Here is a 24,811-nt window from a genome sequence, read left to right on the forward strand (position 1 = left end):
TTTTTTTTTTAAATAAAAATTTTATTTCATACTGGTTTACCTACAAAGTTTGTATACATTGATTTTCACACCAGACCTTTCCCAGTTCCTTTACTCACCCATCCTTCCACCCGTTAATTGTGTGGCACTGTAGCATCCAGGAAGAATGCACAAGGTCATTGCAAAGACAGAGGAGGAAGAAAAGACCAAGATGGATGTCAGAAAAAAAAAACTCTGAATATTGCACTAGAGCGCTGAGGAGCCAAACCAAAGGGAAGAAATCATGATATTAAGAAGTTGAACAAAAGATTCCAAAGGGCAGTATGAGAAGACAAAGTATTACAATGAAATGTGCAAGGAGCTGGAGTCAGAAACTCAAAGGGGCCAAACTCGCTCAGCATTTCTTAAGCTGAAGGAACTGAAGAACAAATTCAAGTCTTGAGTTGCAATACTTAAGGATGATTTGGGCAGAATATTAAATGATCTAGGAAACATTAAAAGAAGATGGAAAGAGTATAGAGAATCATTGTACCAAAAAGAATTGGACAGAGAAGAATTTTATGGAACAACATATGAGCAATAGCCTGTGGTGGTGAAGGAAGAAGATCAAGCTGCTCTGAAAGAATTGGCAAAAAACAAGGCCCCCAGGAATTGATGGCATATCAAATGACATATTTCAACAAACAGACACTGCCCTAGATGTGCTCACCAAGTTGTGCCAAGAAATCTGGAGGACAACCACCTGGCCAATTGACTGGAAACGATCTATATTTGTTCTCATTCCAAAGATAGGTGACCCAATAGATTGCAGAAGTGCAGGCTGGGTTTAGAAGAGGTAGTGGTACTAAGGATATTATAGCTAATGTCAGATGCATCTTGGCTGAAAGCAGAGAGTACTGGAGGAATGTCTATCTGTGCTTCATTGACTATGCAAAGACATTTGACTGTGTGGATCACAACAAAATGTGGCTGACTCTGAGAAGAATGGGAATATCAGAATATTTGATTGTGCTTCTGTGAAACCTATACTTGGATCAGGACGCAGATGTTAGAACAGAGCAAGGAGACACTGCATGGTTCAAAATTGGGAAGCGTATACACCAAGGATGTGGCCTATCTCCATATCTTTTCAATCTATATGCAGAACAGATTATCCAGGAGGCTGGGCTCTAGGAGGAGAAATGTGGCATCAGGATTGAAGGTAGACTCATCAACAACCTGTGCTATGCAGATGACATAACCCTGCTTGCTGAAACTGAGGAGCAGCTGAAGCACTTGCTTCAGAAGATATTTTGCAGAAAGTCAGGGACTGCAGCCTTCAATATGGATTGAAACTCAACATCAAGAAAACAAATTTTTTCACCACTGGGCTGATTGGCAGCATCATGATAAATGGTGAAGAGACTGAGATTGTTAACAGCTTCAGTTTGCTTGGCTCTACAATCAACACTCTTGATACTAGCAGCTAGGATATTAAAAGACATATTGCAATGGGAAAGTCAGCTGTCATAGACCTCTCCAAAGTACTGAAGAATAATAATATCAGTCTGGAGACTAAAGTGAGCCTGATACAGGCCATGGTCTTTGCAATCACTTGCTATGCATCAGAGAGCTGGACAATGACTAGGGATGATAGAAGGAGAGTTGATGCCTTTGAGCTTTGGTGCTGGAGAAGAGTATTGATACACCCTGGACTGCTAGGAGAACAAACAAGTTCATCCTTGAGAGGGTGAAACCATGCTGCTTCTTGGAGGCGAGGATTCTGAAGCTTCATCTGGCATACTTTTGGCATGTTGCAAGGAGGGACCAGTCTTTAGAGAAGGACATCATGCTTGGGAGGGTGGAGGGACAGCACAAGAGAGGAAGACCCTTGATGGGATGGATTGATTCAGTGACTGGGGTAATGGGAGTAGGTGTACTGGAGACAATAATGTTGGCACAGGTTAGAGCAGGGTTTAGAGCCGTTGTACATAGGGTCGCTATGAGTCACAGGCGACTGGAAGACACATAACAACAACATTACCCCCGCCCATGCTCATCCCTCTGCTCCTAACCTACCTCCCTTGGATCCTCATTCGTGTTTTACTAGTTCTCTTTCTATTTCTACAGGACTGGTTTTACACAGTATTTATCCTTATGGAACTGAGTTCACTTAGCATAATGCTCTCCAGTCCCTCCCAAGTTAGGTAGTGATTGTCAAAATCATGGCTTCTGCGTGCTGCATAGTATTCCATCATGTGAATGTACCACAATTTCTCAATCCACTCAATTGTGTTTGGACATTTGTGCTGTTTCCATGTTCTTGCAATGGTGAATATGCTGCTATGAACATTGGTGTACAAATATTTGTGCTTCAGTTCTCATTTTCTTGGAGTATATTCTAAGCAGTGGACTATCTGCATCATATGGAATTTCTATGTTCAGCTTTTTGAGGAAACGTAATGGCTTAATTTCTTGACTGCTCCTTTCACAGATGTTGATTGTGGATATAAGTTAATCTTTTCTGCATTTATTATGATGATGCTTATTGATCCAGTTGTGAGAAATTATTTTTTCTTTATGCTGAAGTATAATCCATACTGAAGGCTATAATCGTTAATCTTCTTCTTCAGAAAGTACTTCAAGTCCTCTTCATATCCAGCAAATTCCTAGAGGAAGCTAATAAATTTCCCCCAAGAAGGTCTCTAGGGAACCTGAATGAATGAATGAATGAATGAAGAGCCACAGAGCGTTCCCGTGTATGTAATTCTCAGTACGTGAATGTGGTTGATTCTTTTAAGAGATTTAATCTCCTGCAATACTACTTAAACATTCAGAGTACATAGTAAACACTTTTTTCTCAACTCTTTTTCAGAATTGACTCAGATTTTAAGTCAAGGAGGGGCTCATACTGGTGAGAATGTAATGTATTTCCCAGGCTTCACGGTACTCATTGCCCAGACCTGAAGAGTGAGCTTCACAAGATGTACCCAGATTCAGGCAGTGAGAGCTGGGAAATCCTAGGGGGGTGTGTGTGTGTATTAAAAAATGTGGCTTAAGGAACTTTTGATTGGGAGATAGAGACAGCCTGAAAATTATCCAAATAAACAAAACTACTTCTATGACCCCATGTGTGTTGGGAGTAGCACTGGGCGCCATAGTTTTCACGGGTTGATTTCCCCTCCCCCCTTCGTTTAGAAGTAGATTGCCAGCCCTTTCTTCTGAGGCACCTCTAAGTGTACTTAAACTTCCAGGCTTCTGATGGGCAACCAGTTGTGTTCACCATTCCCCCCACTTTTGGACTCAGAGATGGTAAATAGCAGCAAATATGTGGGCTCATTCAAGATAGGGTAGTCAGAGGTGGGGGGGGGTCCCTGCAAAGGAGACTGAAGGATGGGAAGGACCAGGCCATGCAATGAAAGAGAGAAGAGTGGCCCATGAGGAAGCAGCAGCAGCAGCAGCAAAGACCCGGTGTGAGGGAATGAAGGGAACTCAGCTGTGTGCCGTGGGTAGCGCAGGATGAGGCTGGAAAGGAAGCGTGGGTCAGACTATATTGATAAACAGTGTGCACCTGATACAAACAGTGTGTCTGGCTTGAAATTCTACCTCAGCTTAAGGAATCTTTTAGCTACAGATGCCTTTGGGAGACGTAATACGTTAAGCATTCCTCACTCATTTATGTTGGTCAAGTAGCTCTGATGACTGTGACTCTGAGAGAGAAAGATAAGCAGTCTCCTACAGTTGTGATTTACATCCTTGGAAATCCCATGGAGCGGCCCTGTTGCTCATGGTTTAAATTCTCAATGGTCAAAAGGTTGCAGGTTTGAACCCACTCACAGTCGTCACAAAGCTAGGCCTGGAGCCCAGCTCTGATCTGACACACAGGAGTCGGAGTCAGTCCTAAGTAGTTGACAGCTGGTTCTGGTTAGTTTAAAATGTTTCCAATGAGAAGATAGATGGGCCATTGAGTGAATCTGTGTCCTGTTGGGTGATGAGGAAAGAGAAGGATGAAGGATTAATTTTGGAACAAGGAGAAGCATCTGAGGAATGCACATCCAGCTGGATGGTGTAACTGTTCTGCACTCCTTGTGTGGGAGCAGAGGAAAACGAAATAAATGAGACCCCAGATAACATACTCTTTATTCTTCCACAAGACTGGTCTAGTTCTTATTAAAAAAGAAACTTGTCCAGGTAACAAATGTGAACGTAAAGTTAACAGAAATAGGTATTTAAGAACTCAGCTCTTTAGCTGTTCCATATGGCTTGTCGTGTTAAGTATTTGTCCTCTGAGGGTTTGAGATGTACGTTTCGTTTCCTATTTTTCCTGTGCCATACCATGTGCAGAATTAAAGTTACTCCTGTAACACTGGCCCAGTGGGGGCTCATCAAGTCTGCATATCCTCATGCAGTCTTATTTAACCAGTCTTATGTTAACAAACTAACATTGTGATGTTGCTTTGAGACCTTTCCTCTCCTGGATAGGAGGTGCTATGAAGGAAACTGACAAAGATGCACCACACGTCTTAGGCTGATGCCGCTACCCGATTTGTTTATTTACAATTTGAGCCATTTAAAGACCAATAAACTTCCTTTAATAAAGGAAGGAAGGAAGGAACTCTTCACTTAAAGAGCTTGTCCCAAGGACAGCCCCAGATAAGAATTTTGCACTCACACATGTGGAATAGTGTGTGTGAGATTTCAGTAAAAGTCTACAAAGCCCATTGATTTCCCATTCAAGTATTCATACACCTTTAGTTTTATGATATTAAACAAAAGCAATACTCACGATGTAATTCTTTTCTTCCACCGCCTCCTTGGGATTCTCAAGTCCACTAATCTTTCTGCCTTGCCTTTTTGTACGTTGTGAGCTCTATCCAAGCAGATACTTCCCTTTTGAGCGTATGTGAACTCTTCTAGGGAATGAGCTTCTCCTTTGTTTTATTGCTCACTTCGTAGATCTCTCTATTCTTTGGTTGAAAGTGGAGCCACAAGAGTGGATTTTGTTCCAGGTTGGAAGGATGGCCGAGGGCCATAGTCTTAGGCATTCTGGTAGGCTGGTCTACCAGACCCATAAGCCTGGCCATTTTTATTTTTTGAGTTTTCACCCACCCTATCAGAAACATCCTACTGTGATCTCCCTGTGACAGTCAGCAGTGGTGGCTGAACCACCGAGTTCTGCTTGTCTTAGAGTCATGGGAGTTGAGGTTCTTATAACACGCTAGTCCTCTGGCTTACTTGTTTCTTCTTTCTTTTTTTTTTTTTAAAGATAAAATTAATTTATTTGTCCTCACAACTTTGCAGGCTGCACCAGGGTTCCCCACAAGTGCTGCCGGCATGCCCTGTACCAGTGGGCAGGAGTCCATGTTTCTTCTTTCTTTATTCTAGAGAGAGACCTAGTTACCCCTAGATGGCTGCTTAAGAAGTAAGCTTTGAAGACCTTACTGGTTGATCATGTAGATGTTGAACATTTATTTGTGCCAATTGACCTTGATGTCCAAGCAAGAGACTTTTTTGAGCTTTACTTTCCTTGAAAATAAAGATAAGAAGACTTACCTAAATAGCATATTTTGGGAGGATTAAATAAAATTTATTTAAAGGGCCCACTGCTATACTTATATTTCAATAGGTGGTCGTTAATATTAACACACACACACACACACACACACACACACACACACACACATCTCACTGTAATGAAGTCTAACTTATAGTTGAGCCTCTGTCAGTTTCCAAGGCTGTTAATCTTACGGAGAAGACTGCTCACCTTTCCCCACACAGAAGCTGGTAGATTTGAACCACTAGAGGTGCATGGCCTTTTGGTTAAATAGCACAGCACCCCATGGAATGGCCACAGAGTTTGTTAACTGATTACATAGCAATATTTTAATAGATTGTACAGTTAGTAGGAGGCTGCAGGTGGTGCAAATGACTAATGTGCTTGCCTACTAACACAAAAGTTGGGAGTTTGAATTCACTCAGCAGTACATTGGAAGAAAGGCCTGGTGTTCTGCTTCTGAAAAGCCAGGCCTGGAGAACCCCATGGAGCACAGTTCTACTCCACAAGGAGGTGCGTTGACTCAGGATTGACTTGATGACAACGGCTTTTTTATTTTTCTTTTTTGACTGTCACTCAAAGGCAGACAAGTCGTTGCTCTAGTGGCTTCGTGGTTAAGAGTTGTGCTGCCATCTCATAGGCACGCGGTTTGAATCCACCAGACGCTCTGTTGGAGATTCCACCAGAAGTTCTGCTTGATGGGCAGTCTCCTCTTGTACTATTCATTAACTCTGAAAACCCCTAGAAGGTCACCTATGGGTCAGTTCTGACACATAACAATAACAACAAAAGCCGACAAGTGGAATGAAAAGTATTTTTACCTTTCTTTCATAGAATGTTATTCCTACCAGCTAAAGAGCAGAGCCATTGGTGCAGTTTAAGAGTGGAACAAGCGTTTGGCGGAGAGTAAATACATGAGTCCCTCCAAACAGGGCCATGTTTTCCCAGCTTCACCTATAAAACGGAGGAGGGGGCAGTGTAGATAGGTGGCAAGTGCCCGAGATAGACAAGTTAAAAACAAAAAAGATGCCTGGATTTTGCTTTTGAAGACTCTGATTCGCAGGCCTTGACTGGAAGCCAGGTGACTCTGACGCATAAACAAATTTAGGCACATTGGAACAAACCATTGCAGAGGCCATTAGTGCACAGCGCCTGGGACAGGCCAGAGGGCACCCGCGATGCACTCTCCCTAATTGCCACCAGAGGGCAGACCTGAGGCGTAAAGGCCAGAGAGAACTGCTTCTCCAGGTCTTACAAAAAGACCATGAGCAAAATGTGTGCTTATATACAGCTTGATGGGCAAGGTAATGCAGTGATGATTTAGGAGAAATCATCTACTAATCATCTACTAACTACTAACTACATTACTAACTGGAAGTAAGAGGAAACCACCAAGTTGCGCTACATTGTGTGAAGTGCACGTTTTCTTCTGTGCTGGATCTTTACAGGGTTTGAACACAGCCTCATGTCTTCTTATAATTAGGACTTGATGGGATGCTTTCCCTGAATTGGTAAATAGTTTGCCAAGTTTTATTGAAAAAGATGGCCGACCACCATGACTCTCATCAGTCAAAACCCAGCCATCCCCAGTAATGGAAAACGCATTAGTGGGGAAATGGAAGGGACAGGACTGATCTTTTGTCCCTGGCTTGTCCCCCTTGTAGTCTCTATTCCTTCAGAGGTTATGCACTTAAAGAAAATGACCTTAATTGTCTGATTCCATCTGCAGTGAAGAAGGCATCATCACTTCCAGCTCACTTGTCCTCGGCAATGCCCTTTTTGGCAAGGAATCCCGGTCCCTTGTCATTGCCGTTACATTCACTTGGACGTTCCCTGCAGGCTGCTTTTGAGGCCCCAGTCCTTGGCGTCAGGCTGCCGCATTGTGAAGACAGAGAGCTTTCCTTCTCCACCCCATTTCATCTCTGTTTTTTCTGTCAGCATTTTATGTTGTGGAGAAACCTTAGTTTCTCTAACGGTGACTGTGCTTTCAGGAGGGCCAGTCGGCTACAGAAGCAGAAATGGTTACTGGAGCTTCACAAATGAGGAAGCTGAAAGCTAGCACAGGGCTGGAAGTAGCCTAGGATTGAGCCTTGAGAGGGCAGGCGCTGAGGAACTGAAAGCAGCCAGGTCACACCCAGTGTCTGAGTGACAGACGTCACCCCCCGGCCCCCCCAGACACTTAACCCCACTTCCCAGCAAGTGTTACAATGATAATGTTTTTTCAGATCTTGACTGGATGTTATCTATCGGATGGCCCACCACACATCAATCCTGTGTAAGTCCCGACTCCCTGTTAGGCCCGTAGAAGGGTTAGAGATGTGTTAGATTTTTTTTTTTAGCCTTTTGTTCATTTATTAAAATGTTGCTTATTAGGTTGATTATGAGAAGAGATGTGTTAGATTTTGAAGCATTTCTCTGTGAGCTCAAACTTCAAAGGGAAGGAAAATAAGGCAAACATAGTTATGGTATAGATGGGTACAGGATAGATGGAATAATGTGATAACTTGTACTGTGGTTGTTCTTATGTGCCACTGAGTCAATTTCCACTCATAGTGACCCTGTGTGTAATACAATAACACACCACCCGGTCTTGTGCCATCCTCACAAGCACTGTGTTTGAGCAAAGCTCTTCTCCAAGAACTGGTTGGTCCCTCCTGATGACATGTCTCCAGTCTGTGAGACAAAGACTCACCAGTTTGATTCCCAAGCACCTTCTGATGACTGTATGTCTTCCAAGACGGACTTGTTTGTTCTTCTGACAGTTCACAGTATATTCAATACACTTTGCAAATACCATAATTCAAGGGTATAAATTCGTCACTGTTCTGTGTAAGGTCGGCAAAGGAGAGGAAGACCCTCAGTCAGGTGGATTGACATGGTGACTGTTGCAGTGGGCTCTTGTGTGCCAGGTTGTGTGAAGACAGTGCAGGGTAGAAGAGGGTTCAGATCTTTTGTTCATAGAGTCTCTATGAGTTGTCCTCGACTGCACCTAACAATGACAACAAGATCGTACAGCTTCTATATGCATATGAACTGACTGAAAAATACCATGGATCAAGTCAAATACTGTTTAGTCTTCCAGGTGATGTCTTAGGCTTTTAGCACTTTAAAGCAGTTCCTGGTGGCTGGTTTGTCCCATGCATCACGCCACTTGTCTTCTTGACCGCTCCCTCCCTCCTTGGATGTTGATTGTGCTCTAGGTAAAATGGAATCTTTGGCAACTGTCCTTTCCCCATTTATCTTGATGTTGCTATTTGGGCCAGTTCTGAGAATTTTTTTCTTTTTAAAAATTCGTTATTGCACATTTTCTTCCCCCTCTCCCATCCCAGTCTACTCCATTATGCACCCCTTGATCCATATTGTCGTCATACATATAATGTCTAATCATATATTCCTTTTGGGTCATTCTTCCCCTCATCTGTTCTAATGCAGTGCTCATTACCTACTTACACTTTTCCTATTCTCGCCCCAAACTCTCATTTCTGTCCTATTTTATAACAGTCGTGTTATGTAATATTTATCCTTTTGTGACTGAGATATTTCACTCAACAGAATGTCCTCCAGGTTCCCCCATACTGTATAATGTTTTACAAGTTTATTAGTTTTGAATGCTCTATAATGTTCCACTGTGTGAATATTCCATAATTTTTTTATCCATTAGTTTTTTGATGAGCACTTGTGTTGCTTCCATCTCTTTGTTATTGTGAATAACACAGCAATAAACATGGGCATGCATACATCTGTTTGAGTCATAGCTCTGGTTTCTTTAGGGTATATTCCCACTAGTGGAATTTCTGGGCCAAATGGTATTTCTATTTCCAACTTTTTGAGAAAGCGCCCGACCATGTTCTATATTGCCTGTGCCATTTTACACCCCCACCAGCAAAGAATATGAGTTCCAATCTCTCTACAACCTCACTAGTAATTGTTGTTTGCTGCCCTGTTGAACTTGGCTACTGTTGCTGGTGTGAGACGACATCTCATAGTTGTTTTGGTTGAGAACTTTTGTTTTCTAGATATTGAAATCACAATGCATCCTGAAGTCTATATATGGTTTTTATCTTTCACAAGTGCTCCAAGCCCTCTTTACTTTCAGCAGGCACAGTTGTCTTCCTCCAATCCTGATCCCATGTTCTTTATATAGTCCAACTTCTCTGATTACAAATGAGGAAAGGATACATATCTTTCCTAACAGGATTGGCATCCACTTCCTAAACAACATGCCTCCGGAAACTCTATGAACTTGGTTAAATGTCGATAGTTATAGAGGGGCTCAGGCCTTTTGTTCATAGGGTCACTATGAGTCATGCTCAACTTGAGAGCAATCAACAACAGTGTTCCCTTAGGTAGCTCTGGTGGCCTAATGGTAAGAAGCTGCACTGCAATACCAAAGGCACACAGTTTGAATCCACCAGCTGCTCCTTGGAAGAAGGATGGGCAATCTCTTCCCATGTGATTTACTGCCTCTGAAAACCTGCTGGAGGGTCAGCTACGGGTTGGTTCCAACTTGAAGGTACACAACAACAACAACAAGAACAATGTGTTCCCTAGTTCTCTTCTAAACATCTTGGTTTTGTACCACAGCACAATTAAGGGTTCTGGAATTCTCAATCTTTGCAGTGTTTTCTGTAAATTGTTATAATCCACATAGTCAAATGTCACTGCATAGACAATAGATAGCATAGTTGTAAGAAATGGCTCTGCAATCTCAAAACACAGCATTTAAATCTATCAGCTGCTCTGAGAGAATGGGCAGTATCCTCCCCATGAGACTTACTACCTCTGGGTACCCCCTGGAGGGTCAGCTACACCTCAAGGGCATACAGAAAGAAACAAACAGTACAGTTATAGAGGCATGCTCAAAGAGAAAGGGAAGGTGGTGAAACGAACAATTTAAAAACTGTTCTTAGTGATGTTTAGTGTAATTCTGGGCTTTATTTCAGAACTGGTGCCCTGCCCTGTCAGACTTGGGAGATGTGGAGTGTTGCTTAGCACGGGCACAGGTTATATTTTAGGGAGCTACCCACCAATGTGTCTTAGAAAGATATGTCTTAGAAAAAGTGCAGCCAGAAGGCAAGTACGGTGAAGCTTCATCTTACGTACTTTGGGCATGCTACTAGGAGAGGCTATTCCTTGGAGAGGAGCATCATGCTTGGAAAACTGGAGGGATGACCAAACAGAGAAAGACCTTCAACGAGGTGGACTGACACAATGAGTACTGCAGCAATGGGCTCGATTGTGTCAGAGATGATGAGGATGGCTCAGGATCTGTTTTCATAGGGTTGCTAGGAGACACACTCAACTTACTGGCACTTAACAACAGCAACAGCACTCCTGTGAAGAATAATATGCTGTGTTATAACCAGATTCTCTTGCGGTTTCAGGGACTTGGAGAAGAGGAGCCTGGGACAGCCACAGCCTTGCCCTGGCACTCCCTGTCTGGGGATTGGGCTGGGCTGCCAAAGAGGAAGACTCAGCAAGGCAGAGTGCTAAAAGAGAGGCTGATCTGGAGATTTTGTTGGCATCCAAACTCAGCATGGTGGGATGTGAGGACATGAGCTGTACCAATAGCTATGACAGCGTTCTTTACGTACCTGCTATGGACCTGGAAGTATAGTGGGTCAGTGGAATGAGAGAAGGGATTAGAAGTCTCTTAGTGTTTAGAAGCCTCTTAGATTCTACTAGAAGAAATGGACAAATCATTATTGTTATATTGAGGCAGAACCAACTCAAGTCAGAGCTGACTCTTCAGTGGGTTTTCAGATGCAATAGGTTGCTCAGAAAGAGACTGCCCATCTTTCTGCCTCAGAACAGCTCGTGGATCCAAACCATGTGCTTTTGGGTTGGCAACACAGCCTTACTACATTATTTGGGGGTATGATGTCCATTTAGAGTTGATAAAGTATGGAGTAGAATGGAGGAAGATGCCACAGTCGAGTGACTTTTGAGTTCAAGTTTCAAGGATGTGTCAAGGGGAAAGGGAAGGGTCATGCTTGGGAAAAGGCACAGATTTGAGAAAACGCCCTGCTGGGCAGAGAGAGGCTGGCTTTGGTGCTGCAGGGATTTGTGTACACGTGTGCTGATGGTCACGAAGGACATAGGGACTTCGAGGGGTGAAAGATGTAGAGGAGGCTGTGCTCATACTGTGCTATGTCCCTGCATCTGCACCCACTGCCAGGCCATTTAGAACACCTGGCATAGAACCTTTTCGTTAAACAACTACATCAATGAGTTGCTTTTGCTGCTTCCCAGTGCTGGAGGAGGAGAACAGGAAGGCAGAAACATTAGGAAAAATTCATGGTGGAAAGTAGGCATCTTCCAAGACTTTTTCCATGTTTGGGCTTGTATTTAACATTTTAAAATTCAGGGGGAAACCCCACACTTAAAAACAGGTTCAGATATATATTTGATACAATGATGATTTGTATGTTTTATGTATAGGACATTTTCCCTGATCATTTTTCTAAACAAAATGTAAAAAATATTCAATAACTTACACTAACAAATCTATTACAGCAGAGTGGATGAGACAGCCTCTCCCCTCCTACCTTTACTTGCTCGTTACATTTTCTGTATTGCATGAAATAGTAAATAAGGGGAGAGGGTAAGAAATACACATTGCAGATAGGCTTTGTCCTTGATCAGTTAAAACCTGCTGCGTGGGTCTTTTCATTGCCCTCTTCAGCTCTAGTCAGAACAGACAAATCAATTAAAACATAACATCTTTGGATATTTATGAGTGGAATTATCAATTATCATGGACTAAGATGTTCACAGGACATAAATCTACAGAGATAGAAGTCTGACCCAAGACCAGCCCTCTTTGGAGTTTGTATTACAAAATTAAACATCTAGTGGACAAATTTGATACACATAACAAGATATATTTAAATTTCTTTTAATAGAAACTAATAGGAAGAATATAAAACAAGACTATAAAGAAACAAACTATGTGGAGGTGATTTTATTTTAAATTAAGTCTCTACTTATCTGCTTGTCAAGGAGTATTTATCTGAAGCTTTTATGGGCTATTCTCTCCGATTTGCTCCCCTCCTCCTTCCCCTAGATGGAATCGAATGTTGAGGTTCACAGGTGGGAATATCATAGCCGTTAGACATGTGACTTTAACTATTACTGGCTGACACCAGTACTTGCTGACATTAACTCACTTTGCTCTTAGCACATTAGAGAATGGGAGGGGGGAGTGCTGCTGCTTTATGTTCAAGATGCAAAGATAAACGGAATTTTAATGAGCTTACCAGCAGTAAAGGTTATAGCCTGCCAGTACAGAGGTAACTTGTGATTGCTGTGAAGCTGAACACAGTGACACTGATGTGTCAAATGGGATAATGGTTACGCATGGTGGACAGTGTTTGGTGAAGCTCCCGATTAAAACAAGCTTGGAAGCAGGACTGGCATCCACTTCTGAAATAGCTTGCCTCCAGAAACCCTATGAACCTGGAGAAAGAACGAATGTTATACAAGTGTCCAGGTCTTCCGTTCATAGGGTTGCTATGAGTTGCCTATGGCTCGACAGTACTTAATAACAACAAAGGTTTTTGCCTACCAGTTCATTCACAGTCTCTTTCTGGGATTTTAGATTTTATAAAGTAGGATTTGAAAAGTGTTAGTGGTTCAAATCCCCAGCTGCTCTTAAGGCGAAAGATTGGCAGCCTCCTCTCATTATAACCTTCAACCACAGAACCGGATGGAGGATGGCTGAGTCAGAATCGGGCTTGACAACAGTGAGTCATTTTCTTGGTCTGTAAACCATCCAAAGAAGCCAGTGTGGTCAGATACAAAAAGATACTGGAATATAGGCCCAGACGATTACTTTGCATTTATCTGGTTTATTTTTGCTGAATAGGTATAATCCAATTAAAAAGATTCTTTTTTTTTTCTTCTCTCCCCTCTTCCCATGACCACCTCATGGCCTAGATTATGTAAGGATTTTCAGCTATTGTTTGATCTCAGGCAAGGAAGACCAAAGCTATGGGCCAAAACAGATGTTCCAATCACATAGATTTATAGGTCTGGGCAACCCTCTGCAGGGATGGACAGTGGTAGGTTAAAGAGTCTCAGGGATCAATTGGACTAGCTTTGTCTTTCTTTACAGGAATTATAAAAGATAGAGCCTTGGCACTTGACTTAGATGGGTAAGGCCAAAGGTCCCAGGTTTGATCTAGAGAAGAGATAAAAAGAGAAACAACCTTGAATGCAGTGGGACTCCTCATGGCCGTTGAGTGGGATTCAGTCACTCAGGCTAAGACTGCCGTCTTTCAATGAGAGGCTGGTGGATTCGAACCATCGAGAAGCACGGCTCTTCTGGAGCGGTTAACAGCACAACTCCCCCCCAGACAAGGCCACAGAGAGCTCCCTATTGTGTGAGTTGTGTGCCATCTAGTTGGAACCAACCCATAGTTGGTCCTCTAGTGGGTTTTCAGAGGCAGTAAATTATACAGGAGATTGCTCATCCTTCTCCCACCCTCTTTCAAACAAGGGACCTTTGGGATTGCAGCGCAGCTTCTTACCATTAGGCCACCAGAGCTCCCATGTGTGACTATTTTACTGAGAAGTCAGGGCTCGCCTGTTGTTTTAAAATGACTCTCAGAGGTGTTCTGATTCAGTTTCTCCTTTTTTGAAATATAAGAGCTCTCTTTATATCTCCTGTCCATGTGCTTCTGGTTTATGTAGTGGGGGACTGCTCAGCACAGTAAATTCTTGGGGTTCACTGAGCGCTGTAACACGAAGAGTTTTTCCTTAACGTACCTGCAGGTAACAGCGGAATCTCCTTAATCATAAAAGTGGGTCCAGGTGGATGTGATACTGGCTTGAAGGGCCTGAGAAGAACAGAACCCTACACTAGACCATATTTTTGCTTCAAAAGGTTGCTGCCACTTTTGTTTGGTGCCCTCGTAGTTCCTGGTGGTATAAAGGCACAAAAGAATGCTTCGGGGCAGTTTCCCAAACACAGCCGCCAAGTGAATACAGCTTTACTGAGTTCCTCCCTTTCCCTACTGTGAATAAGGATTTCGGGGCTTTCCTTCCCAGCTGCCAGGCAACTGATGCTCAGAGCCCAGCACTTGCCTCCAGGCTAGGTTTCTTTTTCCCCAGTCTCATCTCTTCCTCGCGCTCACCTCCTAGACTTCAGGGAACCAAGCCTGAGCTCCCAGACACCTCCCCGTTGCAGCATCATCTGGCAGGCACCGGTCCAGGTCGACCCTTTCTCGGGCTCATGAAAGAACGGGCGTGGCCCGCTCAGCGCATCGGCGGGTCCCACCCGCCCAGTTAGCCTTCCCTCTTCTCGCAGGAATTTGAATTCCCCAGTGGATTCCAGGGTGGAGGCCAAGAGAGCCTTCGCGAAAGGCAAGGGGCGGGTGGGCGGAGGCCTTTGCCGCTCCTCCCGGGCCGCGTAGCGCCGGCCAGCGGTGCAGTCGCGAGCTCGCCGCCAGCGAAGCCATTGGCTCAGCACAGTCACCCCACGCAGGGATGCAGCAGCAGCCTCCGCGGATTGGCGCGCAGGCGGGCATCCATCTGTGCGCGCGCGAGCGTGTGCGTGCTGCAAGAGCTGCACCGGAGCCCAACCACCTTGAGTTTATGTTCTTCTTGTTCGTATTGGCCACCCCTCCATTGTCCCTGCGTTGCTGAAGCTGCATTTAGGGCTGCAGACAGCAGCAGCCTGGGCCCAAAAGAAAGGGCGCGAAAGGCGCACTCCCGGGCGCACGCACTGACCGCCGCCCTCGGCCTCTCACTGCAGCATTTCGCGCTTTCTCTCGGGGCCCCTCCCCGCTTGCCTTCATTTACATATCCCACGATTTTAGCCAGTCAGAGCCCGTCTCTCTCGAAGCGGATGGCTTTTGCCTAAGAGGAAAGGGAGTGGCTGTCGGCGCATGCGCCGCGGAGGCCGCTTTGAACCGAGGCTTTTATTGCTGTAGTTTATTTCCACCCCCTTCCCTCCTGTTCTCTCTTTCTTTTTTTCCGCCCTAGCTGGGGCTGTGTTGGAAGAGAAGAAGAAAGACAGAGGATTGCATTTGTCCCCTACGTCCCAGATATTTGCTGCCGGCAAGATCAGCAAAGCGGTTGCACCTTTTTCAGTCCTGCAAAAATACCAAGTCCCTTTCCCGGGAATCTTTGCTTAAAGCTGCCCTCTTGAAATTAATTTTTTTCCCAGGAAAGAAATGTCTTATCAGGGGAAGAAAAACATTCCACGCATCACGGTGAGTTTGGTACTTGGGAAATGTGGGGTGTGCCGGCAACCTTTTGCGATATATAACATCTAAGGAATTTTTTTTAAAGGGTGGCAGGAGGAGGGATGCAACTACCCCCCAGCCCATTTCCATTGCTAAAGAAAGCAGTGGCAGAGCGGTGGTGGTGGGGACGCAATAATACAGAATTATAAGCCACACTTTGCGCAAGGCTTTTAAAATAGGAGCCTAAGGGCATTAAGGTCTCGTTAGGTAGCGCGCCAGAACCGCTGTATCCTCTTATTGTCAGAGCGAGATGCTGCATTGCTGGCCTGCAGGGTGTAAGCAAATGGATGCCAGATTGAATATGCATGGTTGGAGCTCGGATATTGTTCTCCGGGCTGCGTGCTGCGAGGCTGGATTCCTGGAGCAGCGATGGGGCGATGGGGACGTGGATACTCCGGATGTCTCCCTCCTCCCCCCCGCCCCCACGATAAAGGGCGTTCTCGAGCCTTCCTCTGGCGCCTCGGAGAAAGGAGCGGGTTCCAGCCCGGAGGCGTAGTGACAGCAGAGGGATGCTGAAAGGGCAGGGTGCACCCGAATGATGTGGAGGCGCGAGGGGAAAACAGGGACTCTGCGCTGGATCGAGCAGGAGGGTGGGAGTCAGCCGTTGGCTTTTTTTGGTGGCATGGGTGTCCTCGCCCTACTGAGGCTCGGGCCCCGGCAGGGCGCAGGGCTCTCTGTCTGGTCCCCCGCTGCCCCCTGCGCGGCCCTGGAGGCGTCCGCGTCGCTGCATACAAAGCGGGCTGGGAGGTGGCTCAGGGGACAGCGCCCGAGCCGGGCCGGAGCTAATGGCGCTGCCGGCCACACAATGATGGGAACGAACGAGAGCAGTTCTGCGGCCTGGGCTTGCAGGGGTTTTTATTTTAAATCGCAGGGAAGGAAAACATCTAGGACTTGAATTCACAATGATTTAGAGATGAGCACAGGCAGGTTCTACCTCCACCCCCCCCAAACCCCCTCCGCAATCTTTTCCTGGAAAAATCTCACAAGTTCTTGTTCACTGCATCCCCAAAAGAAATCCCTGAAAGGGAGGAGAGCGAGGGAAATTCATTGTTATATAATGATGTCCATTCTCAATTAGCCAGCTGATTCCTGGGGAGAAACAGGGCAGAGGCAGAGACTGAAAGAACCAAAATAGTCAAGATGTGTTTAAAACCTGGATTCGGGGGCACGTTTTCGCTTTGTGGGTTTCTCTTTAGCCAGGGGCTCCTGGGGCCTCTGCTCGGTGCACGCGGGCACACCCATCTGCAGGAGAGGGAAGGAGGGACGAATGCACAGGGGAGGGGGCGTGTGCCCAGGAGGGTTTCCTAGGGGAAAGGAGGTGGTTCTGCCGCGAGAATGGGTACAGGCTTTTTTCCTGTAGGTAAAACAGCAAAGATCCCAAAGGATTGGGCTTGAGGGACTTAACGTTGTTGTTTCCTGAACTGGAGGAAGGCGTCTGGAGAGCCTGAGGGGTGGGGGTGGGGAGCAGATTTACTGCAAGCCTCAAATAATTTGCTGTCTTAGTGAATGAAACATGACAGTTTCGTTTTCACAGTGGTGGAGGAGAAAAAAAAAATTGAAAGCAAAACAGTTAACGAGATTGATTTTTAAAAGCGTGTCTCCTACCCCTTTAGGAAAATCTGAAATCTGGTCCTATTATTAGCATAGGATCTATAGCATTGTTTGCCTCATGCCGCTCTCCATCGTCTCCATTACCAAGGCCAACCTCTTATATAAGAAGCTTCTGGAAGGTACTTGAGTGAATCGGACTGTGATGCTTTATGCCTTCCCCCACCCCAGTGATAACTGGTTCAAAAATTGTGATAATTCTTGGGGCAGGTACTGCAGTGACAAGGGACCAGGTGGGAAAGGCAGGGCTCCACCCCTCTTTGCCTCCAAGGTGAGATTGTTTCTGTCAGAAGTGACCTGAGAACGAACCTTGGGCAAGTAGCTTAGCCCATCTGAGCCTCAGTTTCTTCCCAGACATTGGAATGAGGCTTCAGAGATTCGCTTTCATATCCATGTTAGGATTTTGTAAAAGTCCTGAAGTGCAAAAATTGTGGAATGTTTATTTCCATTGGACTGTCTTAACTCTACAGTACAATGCAGCGTCCTACAGTGTAAGAAGTATTTGAAATGCTCTTCTGGTATGTTAGAGAAACAGTAATTTCAAAATCCATGTGTATATGCATTTCTGTGTAAAAATATCTTCTCTTGTAGCTTACATATTTTTGAAGATTACTGTAGTTTTCTTGGTAGGTGCTATGAATTGCACTTGTTTCGGCATTTTGTAAATGAATTTTATGTTAACCAGGTCAAAACTAATACCCTCATTTGAAATGTGTGGCGTATTACCAGGGAAATACAGTTCAGTTTGTAGGATTTCAGAATCTAGAATAATACAGGTGCAGCAAATAGAGGATTTGAACATTTCATTCTATCAACAGCAGTTGAATAGTGATGAGTCATAATGTAGCATTTCTGTTATATTCTTGGCCTCACATGTTGCCTATCTTTTTTTTTTTGCAAATACCATCTATTAAAAATATATGTGCATTAACAGTTCATAGTGTTGTTAGATTTTAGAGTTTGTCATTTTAACTACTTTCTCATAAACCTTTACCTTTATTGACAGCCTAATAGTTAAAAGGGTGTGTTTCTGAGGTATTTTCTTCCCTTTGCTACAATCACTGTGAATCACCACAAAGATAAATGTAAAGATAAAGGATGTACTGTATTGAAACTTTGTTATGGCTGAACTAAGTATGTTTGTATAGAGGATCCCATGACAACAGACTGTTGGTCAGTTTCCCTGACAGGAACCTTGCCGAGAAGTGAGAAGTACTTTCCCTACATGTGGATTCACTATTAGTATTTTTAAATGGAGTTTAGCCTAAAGTTACTTGAAATTATTATCTTTCCCACTATTCTTCAACAGAAGACTGTTAGGCTTTCCCCCCCTTTCCCTATTGCATGTCTAATTAAAAGAGAGAATTCTTCACTGTAGTTTCAGCTTTGTCGGTGTGTTCTGACTCCGTAGGTGAGGAACAGGTTGCTTCATACAGGTTAACCTTTGTCACTGACCATTTCTGAAATTGGCTAATTGTGAACATAACTTTTGGATGGTGTAAAGAACTCCTAGTACGTTTCTCTGAGCGTCCGTGTTGCGTTTGATCTCCTTTCTCACTGGTCAGTTATTTATTGTGACCTTCCTCCTTCTTTGTTTCAGAGTGACCGTCTTTTGATCAAAGGAGGTAAAATTGTTAATGATGACCAGTCATTCTATGCAGACATATACATGGAAGATGGGTTGATCAAGTAAGTAAATTCATTACGTGGAAGTATTTGCACACCTTTCAGTGCTCCAAACAGTTAGCTGCCCATTTCACACACAAGGCATCAAGCTTTCGTGACTTGTAAGAGTGACCACCTCTTTAATGTCTGCTTTAAAACCATTTAAGTTGGTGGTATTTAGTGAATTTGAAAGCTCAGAGTTAGGGAATTCACAAGTCACAATTAAATATCTACCTCTTTCATTATGCATGATCATGTAATTTACTAATTTTGATTGAGGTAATACAGAATCCTTTGATTTATTTATTGTAGCTTGAGTTTAAATTTACAGAGCAAATTTGTTTTCCGTTCATGGAGTTAGGTGCTGTGGGGTTCAGGTGAAGGACACAGGTGTGGAGGGGATGCAGCTTCTTTGATCAGGATGGCACGAAAGTTTCTTAAGAGTCCACATTGGAGGAGCCCAAGAAAGACGCTGAATTAATTGCCTTGCAACACAGACACATTATGGCCTCATCCTGAGGTTTCTTTCTTTAAGTAGCAATTCACACAAATAAGATTGCTCTTGTGTTTATTGTTTATTTTGTTACAAAGGAATAAAACAGAGCAGTTACTAATTTTGAGTATGTTTGGACCCTGGAGGGTTAAGGAAGCTAAGTATCTACCAGTATCCTTGTGCTGTTCCTACTGGACAGCTCACAAGGCTTTGGAGAAATAGCACATCTGCTTAAAGACAAACATTGCAGTAAATGACATCTTTTAAATAAGCACCATTCATCAAGTGCAGCAGTAAACCCAAGTCTGGAGGAGTGGAAAACAGGATTGAATGTGACTGTTGCCTGGAAACTCCCATTCTGATTTATGAACTTAAAATAGGTTTTAGCCTTTCCACATTTAATGCTTTCTCCATGTGTGTTTGCTGGTGACAGTTTCAGAGCGAGGCTCTCAAATGCCCTGACTTTCATGTTCTGGTTCCCCTCTGTTGTCACAGTGTGATCTGGTGTAGCAGAAAGACACTGGCCTAGAAGTTGGCAGACCTGTGTGCTATTTTTAATTGCGACAAATTTCTTTTCGAACTTCATCAACTACTCTATGATTAATTTTCCTTTTCTAAAAATGGCTAAAAAGGTGTAGTAGTCACAATAATTTTTAAGGTTGTAAGTGAGTCACATCCCCTAACAGAATGAATGCCGTCTTGCTTTTATTTTCTGAATTGCTGGCCTCATGCTTCCCAATGTTTAAAATTGTGTCCATTGTCATGTTTGTTCTCATTTTTGGCTTTGTTTTGGTTGAGCCCTAGGTTTCCACTCCTGGTTTCTCTGTAGTGAAATAGATGTAGTGAAAGGAAATTGTTTGTAAAGTGAAACTAGGCTTGGAGAAAATGGTTATTGGGTAGCTGGTGCAAATAATGTAGTATTTTGTGAAGAATGTTTAATGATATTTTGTCTAAACATCTTGGAAATTCCTTATTATTTGATCTGAGGGATTTTCAGGTAACTTAAATGTTTGAAATGAGTTTCCTGTAGGCTTATTTAAGTTTTGTTTTCTAGGATATGTTGCATTGCACTGTCTTTTAAAAAAAGATACTACTTTTTTTGTTTCTGGGTTTAAGAATATACACAGCAGAACACACAACTAATTTAATAATTTCTCCAAGTACAATACAATGACATTGATTATGTTCTTGAAGTTGAGCAGGCATTCTGCTTCATGGCCTCTTAATTGGAGTGGGGAGTGTGCAAATTTGCATGTTATATATAATAACGATAATCAGGAAGTCCATGGAACATGGGGAAGGATAGTTTATGGCTTGGTGAAAATGTCTATCAAACCCAATTTAATTAGATGTTTCCTTTACAACCCTATTTACTCAGACAAATAGGAGAAAATCTGATTGTGCCGGGAGGGGTGAAGACGATCGAAGCCCATTCAAGGATGGTGATCCCGGGAGGAATCGACGTCCATACCCGCTTCCAGATGCCTGACCAGGGAATGACCTCTGCTGATGACTTCTTCCAGGGCACCAAGGCATCCCTGGCTGGGGGAACCACCATGATCAGTAAGATGATTTAAAAGTGATCATATTAGTGCTTGATAACCATTATAATTTGAAAATAAGTCCATGTTGTTTGGTTCTTTCTTTCTAAAAGTTGCTGAACTGACCAGAAGTATGACCAACCAGGAGAAGGGCTGGGACATGGGGAGTAATAGATTATCTTGTTACTGTACCTTTTCTTTCGCTCATAGTGTGACTGCTTCAGCTGAATCTTGAGACTACAATATGATTTTCTTGAGCATTTCAATAGGATAAAAGGCATGGCTTCTTGCTTTCTTCAGTTGAGAGCTTTTCTCACTCCCCCAAATCAAAGGTGATTTGAATATGATTGTTTTAAAAACACAGCATTGGAAGTGATCCTCAGAGCTGTCAGTTTTTAGCCTTTACTCTTAATTCGTTTACTTTGATTTAGAAAACATTCCTAGAAATGTGTCTGTTCAGGATGTAGATGGGATGCAGCAAATGGAAGGTGGAACAAGGAACATCTGTTCCCCTGATAGGAAAGTCAAGTGGGGGATACTTCCTAGCTTGAGTTAGACTTAAAAGGAATTGGGTGGCTCTGCTTGGACCAGAATTTGAGATAGAGAACTTGTCCTCTTCATAGGAAGACAGAGTCTGGGTTGTACAGATGGCTAGGTACTTGCCTATCCATGATACGTTGGCAGTTCACATCTCTCCAGAAGTCCCTGGGAAAAAGACCTGCTGATCGACCTTCCAGAAAGTCAACCACTGAAAATCTCTGTGCAACACACGTATGGGGCTGCTAAGAATTCAAATAGGCTCGATGAGGTTTTCTTTTGTCTTTTTTTAAGATACAAAGTTTACCTAATGGCTGCAAGGCAAGTGGGCTACATTGTACTTTTTAAGTTTGAGTTTGTGCTAAGAGTTTGCTCTGCTCCACTCCCACCTTCTGCCCGGATAACTAGGAGCCCCCACCCTCAGGGCAGGACAGCTATCTGTCAGGTCCTGCTCCGAGAATTTTGCACTTTTGGTTCTGGCACTTCTAAATTGAAGTCACTTGGGTCATTGAACACCTCCTAGGAATTGACTTGTGAATTTTCATTTCACAAGAATAGTCTGTTTGACATATTTTCCTTTTAAGAAGATAGGAAAGCAGCACAATGACTTGTCAAGACACATTGTTAAACAAACTCAAACCAAAGAGCCAACATTTCATCTAAGCGTGGGAGTCAGTATGCAGTATAGTTTAGTTCAGAAGGGGGGGGGGAACAGAAAAAAACTCTACTGTTTATGCTTCAGAAGTCTACCTTAGTAGCTAAGAAGAGACAGCATTTTTCTAAATGATTGGCTTCTTGCTGTGGCTCTAGGCTTTATTATCTCTAAGCTTTTTATTTTCCATCTTCCCTGAGTTAGGAGAGCATTCCTTTGCTCTTTCTGCATTTGCAATGACACACCTCCAGACAAGCTCTGTCCTGGTCTTCATTGTCTGAAGGATCAGGGACAGCACCTCACCACTGGAGTGGTCTCAATTCTAATGAGTCACTTCTGGAAGAACTGAGTTTAGGTCTAAGCTTATCCTGCAAGACACCAGACAGCCTAACCTAGTATGTGCCATTCTTAGGGGAGAGACTTTTGACACATACTTTGAGATTGTGTATTTTTTAAAAAATTTTTATTTTATACTAGTTTACTTACAAAGTTCATATACATTATTGTTCACCCCAGATCTTTCCTATTTCCTTTACCCACACCCCCCTCCACCCATCAAATTGTGCCACCCTATGATTACCCCTCTGCTTATCCTCACCCCTCTGTCCTTCCCCACCCTTGGATCTTCATACGTGTTTTACTAGTGATCTATTTCTACATTAATGGTCTTGTGCAGTATTTGTCCTTATGGGACTGAGTTAGTTCACTTAGCACAATACTCTCCAGTTCCTCCCAAGTTAGGTAGTGATTTATAAAATCATTGCTCCTACGTGCTGCATAGCATTCCATCGTGTGAATGCACCGTAATTTCTCAATCCATTCAATTGTGGTTGGACATCTGGGCTTTTCCCATGTTCTTATGGTGGTGAATAATGCTGCTATGAACATTGGTGTACAAGTCTCCATTTGTGCCTCAGTTCTCATTTTATTGGAGTATATTCCAAGCAGTGGAATATCTGCATCACATGGAATTTCTATGTTCAGCTTTTTGATGATACACCAAACTGTGTACCATTTTATAATTCCACCAACAATGTATGAAAGTTTTCTTATCTCTCCACTTCCTCTCCAATATTTATTACTTGCTGTGCTGTTAAACTTTGCCACTGCTACTGGGGTGCTGCTCTTGGTTGTATTCTGTTTCCGTACCTGTTTGATCTTTATGCTGAGCAAATTATCTGAGAAGCTGGACTCTATGAAAAGAAATTTGGCATCAGGATTGGAGGGAGACTCATCAATAACCTACAGTATGCAGATGACACAACCTTACTTGCTGAAGTGAGGAGGACTTAAAACACTTGTTGTAGAAGATCAAGGAATGCAGCCTTAAGTATGGATTGCATCTCAATATCAAGAAAACGAAGATTCTTACCACCGGACTAATAGTGTCATGATGGATGGAGAGGAGATTGAAACTTTCAACAGCTTCATCTTGATTGGTTCCACAAATAACACCCTTGGTACCAGTAGCCAGGAAACAAGGAGACACATTGCACTGGGAAAATCTGCAGTTAGGAACCTTTCCAAATTATTGAGGAGTAGTGATGTCAGTTTGAGGACTGAGATGTGTCTGAATCAGGCTATGGTCTTTCTGATTATTAGCTATGCATCCAAGACCTGGACAATGAATAAGGATGACAGAAAAAAAATTTATGCCTTTTAGCTGTGATGTTGGAGAAGAACACGGAACATCGCATGGATGGCCAAGAGAATGAACAGATATTTCTTAAAGAAGGTGCAGCCTGAGTGCTCTTTGGAGGCAAAAATGATGAGGCTTCTCCTAACATACTTTGGACATATTGTTAGGAGCTGCTATTTCTTGAAGAGGGACATGAAGCGTGGAGCATTGGTGTGGGAGAGGAAGACCCTCACCCAGGTAGATTAACATGGTGACTGCTGCAATGGGCTCTTGTGTGTCAGGAAATGTGAGGATGGCACAGGACAGGACTGTGCTCAGATCTTTTGTTCATGGGGTCACTATGAGTTATACTTGACTCGATGACATCTAACTACAACTGGGGCGAGATGCTATTTAATTGTGGTTTTGATTTGCATCTCTTATTGCCAGTGGTTTTGAGCATTTTTGTGTCTTAATGCATTAGCCTGCAATGTTGTCATCTGTGTGGTGTTTCTGCTCCCCACTCAGGGCTGGCTGTGGAGGAGCCCTGGAGCTTGGAGGAGCCCAGCTTCCTGAGATGCCAACCAGGAAGGCCAAATTGTAGTTACACTCAGCCTTGGTGTGGCACCGTCCTGGGGCATGCTGTAGACCCCTGCATTGGTTGTAAAGTGTTAGTAAGTCATGAAGAATGGTGCTGAGTGAGTGGGCAGTAACCGCTGGTGTCTGAGGAGCTTGGGACTGGGAACCCTTTGCTGTGGAAAGTACGCCTGTGCAGGAGTGCAGCATTCTGATGCTCTTCCCACACTGCCCTAGGGCGTCGGGCAGGGCACCTCACTTCTGCACCCTCCTCAGTGGCACAAGGAAGGCTCTGCACGAGCTGTCGCCTGGAGTCCTCTCCAGCTTACACATTTGGCAGTTTGCTGAGCTGGGACCCA

General features: G+C 43.7%; 1 protein-coding gene across 3 annotated transcripts in view; it reads left to right on the plus strand.

The window, feature by feature from the left end:
- Positions 1 to 24,811, plus strand: part of DPYSL2 (dihydropyrimidinase-like 2) — a 174,750-nt gene that overhangs the window by 75,855 nt on the left and 74,084 nt on the right. For 2 of the 3 annotated variants that reach the window (XM_006884854.1, XM_006884856.1), the window contains 2 exons: positions 18,971 to 19,059; positions 20,907 to 21,091. In XM_006884854.1, the coding sequence (XP_006884916.1) occupies positions 18,971 to 19,059; positions 20,907 to 21,091 (274 nt within the window). Of the gene's footprint in view, positions 1 to 15,430; positions 15,730 to 18,970; positions 19,060 to 20,906; positions 21,092 to 24,811 lie in introns of those variants that run through there. The other variant, XM_006884855.1, reaches the window with a different exon arrangement.

This window comes from Elephantulus edwardii, unplaced genomic scaffold (genome assembly GCF_000299155.1).
Source record: "Elephantulus edwardii isolate Elephantulus edwardi_28Jun2011 unplaced genomic scaffold, EleEdw1.0 scaffold00038, whole genome shotgun sequence".
Taxonomy (NCBI): Eukaryota; Metazoa; Chordata; class Mammalia; order Macroscelidea; family Macroscelididae; genus Elephantulus; species Elephantulus edwardii.